The 11,918-nt window shown below is 34.5% G+C and overlaps 1 protein-coding gene across 1 annotated transcript in view; it reads right to left on the bottom strand.

Annotated features, from left to right (window-relative positions):
• Window positions 1–137: 137 nt before the first annotated feature.
• Window positions 138–11,918, bottom strand: part of TMEFF1 (transmembrane protein with EGF like and two follistatin like domains 1) — a 102,560-nt gene continuing 90,779 nt past the window's right edge. Inside the window, exons 8-10 of the mRNA XM_039329271.1 lie at window positions 8,176–8,299; window positions 5,583–5,741; window positions 138–1,543 (exon numbers count right to left, since the gene is read on the bottom strand). Of these exons, the coding sequence (XP_039185205.1) occupies window positions 1,459–1,543; window positions 5,583–5,741; window positions 8,176–8,299 (368 nt within the window). The 3' untranslated portion in view covers window positions 138–1,458. The remainder of the gene's footprint in view (window positions 1,544–5,582; window positions 5,742–8,175; window positions 8,300–11,918) is intronic.

The following is an 11,918-nucleotide window of genomic DNA, read 5'->3' as shown; positions in this document are numbered from 1 at the left end:
TGCTTTTTAACAGACCTTGGGCAATTGAAATGACATTTCCCATTTTCTTTCAAAGCACATAGGTTGCTCCTTACAATAATAAATAAACGCATTTGGGACAGGTTAAATAAGAAAAGAAAACATTGCATTGGCATACCTTTCCAGTTGAAATATTCAAAGCCTTTTTATTGAACAAATTATTTATTCCTACATGCAGAATTGGAAAGCCTAAAACTACATGTTAAACAGTTGGAACACACCCTAGTTACATTTTAGCTCTGAATCTTCCAAACAATTACTAACATCCTATTAATATAATAAATACAACCAGCAGACTTTATTTGGAGACACATTCTCAGCTCTTGAAATTATTCTTTACAAGAGCACAATTTTTTTTATATTATTTTTGTTTTTTTGCATTTTAATCACAAAGACTGTACAATTGTGTTTGCTGATGTGAAAACAGGTATCTTCTTTAGAAAACTGTAGTAAATATGAAAATTGTTTAAACAGTGGCTAACACAGTTACATCCCTATCAGGTATGTGGATTATTACCATAATTTGTAACAAAAAAGCAATATATTTGTCTGTCCAGGACAAATGTGCTCTGCTCAGCTGAGCAGTTTTTCGAATAATGAACTGTATATTATAATTATTATTTTACAATTTAAAAATAAAGTGTCAACTATTTATGCAGAAGATGGCGCTGAAACCTGGGCCATATATCTTGGATTGGATCCAGACTAAAGAAGCAGTCCTTTACATACTTACCTGGGAATAATTTCCATTAAGCTGAATGGAACTTATTTCTGAGGAGAGATGTATAGGATTGCATTCTAACTTAATTGCACAATTTGTTTTCATTGAAAACAATGGGAATTTAGATTAACTTGTCCACTGATTCTTATGAGCACTAGGTAGAGCTAACTTAGTCTGGATTCAGCCCATTCTAAATGTAACAATTACACACAAAAACACATCTCCACATTTCATGCGATTGGCAGTGTCTAAAAAAATCCATTACTAAGTTTTAAAAACATTTAAATATCTATGGTATTTAAACACAGTGTCTTCTAGTTCCTCATAAGAAAAGTATGTTGTAAACATCTTTATCCTTTTTGCTAGGAAACCGGATGGGGTCTATTTTCATTTGTTGAATAACCATTGGTGAAATGTCTCTCTTTTCAAAATTCTTACATTCCATGATTAAAGCACAAGTCTTATCAATATAACCATGGGATACAAATACAAGAAATAAACTAACATCTTCCTCAAACCATGAAATGGGAAGTTACTAGAGCAGTCCATAGCTATTAGCTGCTTCCTGGAATAAAACAAAACAGCTACACTAAAAATAATAATAACAATAATAATTAAAATGTCCAAAAATAAGGCCTCTGAAATAAATATTTCCATTGTTTTAAAAAAAGGTAATAAAATTGTACATCACATGGTCAATGTAGGTATAAAAAATGATGCTAAACCATTCTGGATGATGTATCTGATGTAAAGTGGCCTAGATTTTGTTTCTGCCGCCGTCCTCTGTTGTTTTGGGGACATTTCCTATTAACAGAAGCAAGCAGGAGAGAAAAATGGATCAGTAAACAAAAGTATTTAAAAACATTTTTTTACAATTATAGGTAGTCCTGGCTTAGTTACAATTGGAACCAACAATTGTGCTGCTAAGCGGTGCAGTCCCTAATGAAAATATCATGTGACCATGACAGACTTATGATGTCATTTCCCATTTGGTCATTAAGTGAGTCACCATGAGTTGTTAAACAAGATATTAATGAACATGACTTGCAATTTTAATATCGGCTTCTCCATTGACACTGCTTGTCAGAAGCCGGTTGCAAAGCACATAAATGACAGTGGGACGCTGTTATGGTTTTAAGCCCCTGCCTGATGCAAAGTGCCCAAATGTTGATCACATGACTATGATAATCAATTATTTGCAATGATCTTAAACACAAGCACTGGTCATAAAGTTACTTGATCAGTGCAGTTGTAACTTTGAACCATTGCAAAACAGGGCAGTCATTCAGAGAAGTCTCTATCTATCTATCTATCTATCATCTATCTATCTATCTATCTATCTGTCTATCATCCATCTATCTATCTCTATCTATCTATTTGCTTTCTCTGCTGTTCCAATTAATGAATAGCTTCCATATTCCGTGCATTCCTAAGAATAAAAATACAATAACTATAATAAGAGATACTGCAGCAACAACAACAAAACTATTGCAAGCAGTCCTCGTATTGGGAGCTTGAGAAGCAGTGCAGGAAAAAGATTTTGCAGCAACTTTCACCAGTAAAAATAATTCTTAAAAAAAAGAGAAAAAGAACAGATGCTCTCTGGTATCGCTTTAATAAGGGGCAGGTAAGCATCCTCCATATGAAGCCCCCGACCCTTCCCTTTTTATAGCCCCAGATATTCCAAGGTATTTTACTCCCTCCCCAATCAGGAAAGCCCCAGGTGAGAATGCTGGAGTATCCAAATAGTGTCAATTCTAACTGAATGAATAAACATATACAGGCAATGCTATAGCTAAGAATGCCACCCCATTCCCACCACTTATATCGCTATCATAGCCCTTAGGGCCTGTGATACATGAAAACAATATTTTAAGACATTAATTACGGTAAGGGGGAGGATATTATTTCTTTTGCGTACATACAATTAATGTAAAACCTCTACAAAGAATACATTTGAATGGAGTAGTCAATGCAGAGATAATCTAAAACCCAATGCCAACTCCTAGTATTTGGAATTACTGTATTACAAGCTTCTCAAAGCACAGATTCCTGAATCCTTTGATGGAAGAAACTGGTGAGGCTTCCTTCCTTTTGCTTGGAATTATCTGGGGGAGTTGTAAATGGGCATGTGCAATGAGAAACGAGACAGTCCAGGAAGAAAATTAAGATTCATCTAATCAAGAAGCCACTATGAATCATGCTTGGCATCGTTAACCATAATGAAGGCTCGCTAGCTTTTGCTGGATATCCTCTTTCTCCTTCTCTCTTGATAACCTTGTTTGGCTAAAACAGTGTTCCAAACACTACTTGATGGTCAAGTGCCAGGATGAGAAACCAAGACCCAAAGGCTGCAAGCCTACATACATTTACTTGAGATTAAGCTCGTATAACTCGGTGGGATTTACTTCTGAATAAATACGCATAGAATTTAAGTTTATGGCCAAATAAATGCATATAACAAATCTGATCCTTTAACTGTTTTCCTGGGAAACCTTATTGCTGAAGACCTTGTAAAACTGCTTTACTTCAGTGTATCAGCAAAATGAAAAATGAAAGATAATTTTATTTTACTTTATTGAACAACTTCAAAATTATTTTCTAAATTAATTTATTATTAGCCCACTCCAAGTTTGTTGCTAGAACACAGGCTATTTACTATCATCTATCAAAGAAGAGAAGCTAAGAGAATTCTAAAATGATATGAAGCCATTCCAATTGTAGGAGAACCCTCATACTCACTAGTTCTGGGTTAATTTCAGCAATTGGAGGCAGTTTGTATTGGGCAATTTATTGCTTACGTTGGCCATGATATGTCATCCAGCCAACAAACGTTGACCTTTGAATTATATTTTGTTAATGCTGTAGGATAAAGCTTTGGAGATACAAAGCAGAAAACTATTTTGAGCACAATTATTGTCCAGCAGATTGACTGATGTATGAGATGGGTTTTTTAAAAACAATGCAAGCCACATGAGGACTCAATAAACACAGCATTATAGAATAAATAAGGTACATTGGGTGGTGGGTATGCGTTCAAATCAGTTTGTGACTCCTAGTGACTTCCTGGACAAGTCCCTGTAGGTTTCTTGAAAAGGTTTTTTTTTTACAAACATTGCCTGTTTCCTAGGGCTGAGAAAGGAAGACTGGCCCAAAGTCACCCAGCTGGGTTTGTGCTTAAGGCAGGACTAGAACTCATAGTTTCCTGGTTTCTAGCCTGCTGCTTTAACCACTGCATCAAATGTGATCTCAAAGCTACATAAACCCAGTTTATAAATCCATTAAAACTATCTCTGCTTTGTTTGACCGCAGACAGGCCTTCTCCTTCACTCCTGCACACCATGCAATTGAGCTGATAAATTTATTTATTATTGACTGATTGATTCAGTTTCTAGGGCCACCCAACTCAGTCAAGTGAATAGATATCTACAACTTCACATGTGAGAAAGTGTTCTTGATAACCCAGTATGCGTTAATATTTTCTTGCTCACAAAGAATATTATAGGGAGATCCAAGCAGATAGTAAATGATTGACACACATAGAGGAGAGAGTCAAATTGTTGCTTCACCATGAGGGATTGGAATGAATCCTGTGAGTGTAAATAGGGCCACAGAGAATCTATCTTTGACATGGGCGTGGATGAGCAAGCAGCAATCCTGTAGAAGTATTTTAAGCCATAGCATGGATTAAAGGAACAAGAAGGGCTGGTATGTGTATCATATTCCAGAGCCTGATTTCCCTTCTATTTCTTTGCTGTACTTATTCCACCCCTAGAAATAACTGAGATGAATGAAGCCAACATTCCTCCTTGTAAAACATTTTAGCGGAGTTTGAGATCAATTATATAGAAAAGGGGACAGGCAAACAGGATGACGAACAGATAGGAAATAAGTTGATTCCAATAGAGTGTTGATGGATTCGGACCTCAGTGCCAACATATTATTGGGGTTGCAAGTTAGTGCCAGAGTGAGAAATTCTCAATTTCCCCCCTCAGTTTTCATTCATTTTGATGAAAGAACATTTGTTTTCAAAATTATTTGAAATAAGAAATTCTCATGAGTGGATAATAATAATAATAATAATAATAATAATAATAATAATAATAATAATGGTGATGATGATGATGATGATGATAAAGTTGGAAGGGACCTTGGAGGTCATCTAGTTCAACCCCCTGCTCAGGCAGGAAACCCTATACCATTTCGGACAAATGGCTGTCCAGTCATTATGTCATTCTTGCACTTATTTAATTAGAAGCTGCCCAAGGATACATGCTTATTTTCTTTATATAACTGCACCTTTCATCATATAATTATATCTCCAGTAATTTGCTTCAATTAAATCCCAAGAAATCTTAGGGAGAGAATTCCTCGCTTTGGCTTTTTTCAATAGCAAGGCAGCATCCTAGTTTTGACAAATTGCTGGAGAAATGCTCTTAGCCCTTTCCTCCACCCATAAATTTAGTAAATAATTTTGAAACCTTTTGCACTGAGCTCTAATTCAAACATTTTTCCACATGTAGAAGTTTGATTATAGGACTGTGGCATCTTGTGACATTTACATCAAGAATACTTACCTAAATATTTTACCTTGATAATAATAGTAGAACACATGTGTGCACTTACTATATATAGACTCAGAGTGTATATAAGTGTTTCACACGTATACACCTACTTCCATGGAAAGAGAGTGAAAGAGAGAGCACATTTCAAATAGCAAAAGTACTTATTACCTTAACCCATTAAGAAAGTAGGTGGGAAAGTACAAATCATGATTCTAACAAAATAAAAACCAAGAAAACAACAAAAGATACCCCTTGTGATGTTATGCCTTTGAACTTACCGGGTTATACACATAACAATTGCAACTATAATGGCAATCTGGACAGCTCCAATTATTGCTGCAATAAGCACATGAGTGAACTTTTGTCTACTAGGGACAACATAAAGTATGCTAAAGTCTGTTTTTTCACAATGTTGTCCTGTGTATCCAGATTCACACCTAAAAAAGAAGAGTAAAAGGCCTAAAAATAGGAGTATTTTATATATAATAAGATATACCCTGTGTATAGTTTTATACACACACACACACTATTGTTAGAATAGAAAAGTAAAATATAAACAAAAAAGCTCTACATTAGATAATAAAAATAGACAATAGAATAAAACAAAGAGAAACAACTATTAAGCATAAACAAAAACATTATGGAAAACTATATAGCAATATCTTCTCTCTTCCCTTCCATTTCTTTCCTCAGTTGTTGACTGCAATGTATTAATACTTTACATTGAATACCGAAGATTATTGCTAATATTTTTTCAAATCCTTTTGTCTGTTTTTTTCATTGGTCTCATATCTTATTTCCTACAAACCATATTCCAAATGTCTAAATGTGCTGAGTTGTATAATGTGTAGTATATAAGGAAGCCATTCCTGCCTAAATTTCTGTTTCTGTTATGGATATATAATCCATCACTGTTCCTCTTTTCCAAGGATTTGTTGAATTTGTTCTTGCAAGTTGTCAGCATATATTCTAGCAAAATTCTGATATATTTCAAGTGTGCTTTCTGAGACTCTACCTAATAAAATTTTTATCAGTTCAAATTAAAAAAATAAATAAATATAAGATTGAAGGAGTAATTTTTTATAATTGACATTATTTTGTAGTTTGCACCACACAAATGAGAAAAATTCAAAGACGTGAGTCTTTATACCAGTGGTTCTCAACCTTTCTAATGCCGCGACCCCATAATACAGTTCCCCATGTTGTGGTGACCCCCAACCACTTATACATCACCGGGTGCCAGAGGCGTGGCCAAAGAAAAAGGGGAAAAAATGGTGGACAGCCTTGTTTGGCGACCCCCGTGAAATGGTCGTTCGACCCCAAATGGGGTCCCAACCCACAGGTTGAGAAGCTCCACTAAGATTTTTAGAAATGTACTGTATAGATTGCACAGAGATTTATAAAATTTAAAATGTCCAAAGAAGACAAAGTAAGAGTGCATTCTAGACAGATAAAGTGCAAAAGATTAGAAGCAACTATTTTTAGGGTGTATCTATCACCACAGTATTTATATACTTATGGTAGACTAACTGGCAGACATGTATTTCTGCTCCTTTAATGTCTTTTTTTATCCTAAAATTGTCCTCTAGGTGAGTGTGTGTGGGGTCCCCGTGTACATTTGCTCAGTTCTTGGTTTTCCAGGGAATAAATTACTGTTAAATCAACATGACTGTAACTGCTTCTCCAAGCCTTGAAAAAAAAGTTTACACCTTAATAATTTAATCTGAGCATTTTCAACAGAGGCTAATCCAAATACAAAATCATAATTGCTTTTAAAACTTCTGCAGGCATAGTTACAACTTTAATTCAAGGTTAGTTAATAAAAAGAGCAACGACATTTAATCTAACAGGAATACAACAGTGACAAGGATTTTCCCCTTCCTTTTCTTAAAAAAATAAAAATAAAAATCTGCAATCCATGCCTATTTATGCTAGAGAAATGAGCCAAAGCCTTCAACTGATACCTTTATCCTCTCCGGCACATTTCAGCACCACCTTTTATCATCTCTTTATGCCATTTGAAAGTACCAACTGCAATGCTACTAAAGTTTCCCCAGGCAAAAAGAAATCTGGAAAGGCATACAGAAATGCTTATGTGCTCCTGGCTCCTAACTGCAGTGGGGAGAAATATGTGAACCAGGGTGGTGGCGGGGAACACTTATGCAAGTAACCCTGCTTGAACTGCAGCAAACTGAATCAAGACGAGCACCATTCATAATCATTCCTTGTACCCCAACCTTTTGATATCTGCTCTAAAGAAGACAGATAGGAAAAAATGAATAGGCGTTTGCTAGTTTTAGGCAGGCTGGGCTAAAAAGATTAATAGGAAGTGCTGTTGCTGGAGGATGTTTTTGTCTACTTTGGTTTGTTTTTAATCTATTGAGAGTTCTAAGAGATTTGTCCTTGTATCCGTGTCTATGTCTATATCATTTCACTGAAGGAGATCTTCTGTCACTTTCCCCGCCAGTAATTGACAGCTGCCATCAGTCAGCCCTTGGTAATTTCAAAAAACAAAAACACTGAATTTTAGTGCATCAGGTTGTTGACCATCCTTGTGCCTTCGTTGGGGGGGGGGAGAGGAAGAGAAAGCTGTGGTGACTATAAAATATGTCAATGGCCCAACAGACAGACAGAAAGTGGCATTCTTAAAAAAAATGAAACCTACCCCTTTTCCCTGTTACATTCTTTCCTTAGCTTTGTTCAAACGATTTTATAAAGAATCTACTTTGTTCACATAGCAACCATCCAGATAGGAGAAAGGAGAACCTCTTTTCAAAGAATCTATGGCTATTTGTTTCCAGGACCATACTTAAGAATATAGAAGAAACGTAGATTTTTCAGATGATGCTTTTATTAATCTAACTGACTTACCGGCAGGAAGCTTTCTGTGTTGAATAAATGAATTCACATTTCCCATGGATGCAGTAGCTACTAAAACTATCCGAGCAAGGAATATGGTTTCCAATATAGATGTCTTCCCTTTGATCACTTGCATCTTTTGTATGAAACAAAAATATAAGGCAGAATAGTTTATTGTTTTACGAATATAGTTAAACAATTATAAAAGACAGCCACTCAATACTGTAAATCTAATATGGGGGGTTTTCCTCAGCAACAATACTACATCTCTGGAATGAAGCTGTCACCTCACCTCTTTTTTAGCGATATTTAAAACATAAGCTTTTTAAAACATATTTATTCTTTTATAACCAAAGATAAAATACAAAACAAAGAAAAATATTTTTTTTTAAAAAAATTCAACTAAATGAATTAATTTGGGGAAAAACCTGACTTAAATATTCTTATTTTTTTATTTAAATATTCCCAAAATATAGAAAGACAGGATAATTCTGTGTGAGGCAGAAATATCACATGTAGTTAAGGCATTATGAAAGTACATTTGTTTGAATTTTAGTCTCAAGGATGAATATTTATACTTTTTAGGTAGTAATATTAGTTCTAAAATCTAATAATGTTAAATCCAATGTTGAAAAGAACTTGTATCCATATTAAATAATAATAAATTATTTATTTAGATGTTAAAACTAGATCTAAATAAAAATGATGTTGAATTGTATTAATGTGGACTAAATTGGCTTGATCCATTTTGTATTTTTACTACAAAAAGTAATAATGTTCAAAGGATTATAGATCTAAAAGTTACAAAATTTCACTATTTGAAAATGATAGTTCTATTTAGCTATATAGAAAATAAATTTCATTGCCTTGTGGAGAAGTGTATCACTTCAGTCACGGGGCAGTTTCAGATAGAGAAAGTTTACCACAATGTTCATTTTTATTCAGAATGAAACCAAAGTGACAAGAGGACAATCTTTGTGTTTACAAAATTGGAGTGAGAGCAGTCATCCTTTAGTCATTGATTGCACTATTGTTAACTGTATCCGGCCTTCAAACTTCATCTAACTTCAACATGTCTGAAATACTTGCTTTTGTTAACACCTTGCTTGATAAAGAGTTCTTGAAAGTTCCAAAGATATTGTACTCTTTTGTGCCATTTACCCTATTTTAATTGACTTTATATAGATTCGGCTTGTTTTGATTTTTTCCCCATCATATGGACCAATCTTTCATAAAGATAGCATTATGAAAGCTTGAGGGAGTATGAGGAAGGGGGTCTTCATAATTCTGATAAATTAGCAGAGAGAAGAAAATAAGGATGCCCCATCCCATCCCTCTTGCTTTTAAAGAGGAAGACCAGCAGCAAAGACTCAAATATGGTGGCAACGGGTGAATCATTTGGAACACCTAAAGAAACAAGTTGGGAAAAGATCCTCCTGGAGAAAATTTATTTATGTGGTCTAACAGTCAACACTGACTTTATGGCATATAATCAATCAACTAAAAAGGCTCTGAAATAGAGCTTCAAGTTCAAAGACAGAGTGTCAGGTTCAACAAAATAAACCACAGGGGTTTGGGTCTGTTTCTGTGACTGAAGGGGCAGTCTGCTTTGAATCAACATACTGAACGTATTGCTAAGATGTAAATCTTTAAGCTTAGATTGCAAATATTTTTAAAAAAAACAAGATAGCATATAAGCAAAGATTTGCAAATTTCAGAAAAAACTAATTATTGTATTCTTTCCATTATAGGACAGTCTATGTTATTTAAAAACAGAGGGAAAACAGAGGAAGAAGCCGTGGTTTCTGTAAGCAGGGTCAAAAAAGTCAAGATGGTAATCATAACAACATGGCTGTCCCTTATTAGATGTATTGTGGCCATGTAGCCATATTAACTTTCTTTTTGTCACAACATACACATCTTGTAGATGCTGCTATCTACAAGCCAGTCTTTTATTTCCAAGATATCCTGATTTCACAAATAAGGAAACATACTATATAATTAAAAACACATTCACCTATGCTCTTGATTTCTTTATATCAAACTTCTCCAATCTGCTACCCTCCAAATATGCTATACCAGATATGTCAAACTTGCAACGTCACATGACGTCGCGTGACATACCGTGACTTTTCCCCCATTGCCGGCAATGGGGTGAGCGCAGTTTTGGCATGATGCATCCGGCCCGTGGGCCGGCAATTTGACATATCTGTGCTATGCTAATAGTAGCATATTATGAAACCTGCACCCAAGCCATCCAGAAAGCAGCAGACTGTGCAGAATCTTCTTTACTTGATCCCCAGCTCTTCAATGTGCAAACACACCGTAAAGTATGTTGGTGGTACAAACAGTAATTTATGCAAAATTGTCAATCTCCATGCAGTCTCTTTATACCTCGCCTATTGCTGTCATTATTCGCATGAATACTCGTTTTTTAAAAAAGATATTTAAAATCTTCATCAGCTAAATAGCAGGCCAGTGCAAAGAAGATTTAAAGACAATTATTTAATCTTAAACATATTAATGTATGCACAACATTATGAAATGTAAACATAAATAAGCATTTTAAAAAAGCAATTCAGTGGAGCAAACTAACCAATTTAATTGTCAGGCAAACCAGAAAGGGACACAAAACAAAATGCCAAAAATGGTAAAATTCTATTCTGCATACATTAAGGAGAGCTTCCTTAGCAGATTTTAAAACCTAGCACAGATAAGCTATTTGTCCAATTAATATTCCTATTCTGATAAACTTATAAAAACTAAGCATATATCAAAAGATTAAACATAGGCTAATATTCATGGTGCATATTCAAAGAGCTAATAACGATTTGATTAATGAAAAAATAAGCTGCCATTATGAATCCTCTTAAAAATCCACTCAATGCCACAAGAAATATTTCACAACTTTCATATTTTTCTCTTTTCCTCTACCACAATTTTTCCAACAAACAATAAAAGGGTGAGAAGAGAAAGTGACAGGAGAAGGAAATTGCTTTTCTGTAGAAATAGCTACTTTTGCCCATTTTCTCCAGTTTTAAAAGTCACATTTAAAACTCAAATGCAGAATACAGGAAATCTATTCTGTTCGGAGTCAGTCATTACTCAGAACAATGTATGAACACTTCCTTTCCAGTCCTTAACAGCAGGATTATGTTTAGCATTAATGTAAGAAATACACGCATGGCTTAGCCACTTCATAGGGGGAAAAAAGCAAAAGAAACATAAGATCAGTTTATTTGAAACTATTGATATGTTAAATTTTCTTGAATAAATAAAATGGCTTTGCTATTCAAAGTGCATAACTGTGAAGAACTTTCAAGGCTAACAGAGGTGCTTGTAAAATTGTGCTTGAGCAAAAACGGATTACTTTGAAATGAATTGGGGGACAGCAACCGATTTTAACACTTTTTGCCTAATTTCTATTGTACTATTTATTCAAGTATTAAAACCCATTACGCTAAATATTTTCAAGGAATATATGTATATTTAAAGGAATATGTAAAGGAATTTAAAGGAGCAAGGAATATATGTTTACTTAAAGAAGAATGCCAGACATATCTTTGATAAGAATTAGCTATTGTAATATGATTTATATCCTGTATATATATTCTTTCCTCCTTCATTTCTTCTCAACAACTACCCAGTAAAGTAGGATGACCTGGGTAGGAAAGACTGGCATAAAGGCACCCAGAATTTAATCATATTAATAGAGTAAATTATCTATTAATAAATTAATAGATAAATGAATATAT

This window comes from Crotalus tigris, unplaced genomic scaffold (assembly GCF_016545835.1).
Source record: "Crotalus tigris isolate CLP2741 ecotype Arizona unplaced genomic scaffold, ASM1654583v1 scf7180000024391.5723578, whole genome shotgun sequence".
NCBI classification, from domain to species: Eukaryota; Metazoa; Chordata; class Lepidosauria; order Squamata; family Viperidae; genus Crotalus; species Crotalus tigris.
Note: the sequence above shows the minus strand (reverse complement) of the source record. Positions and strands in the feature narration are given on the sequence as shown.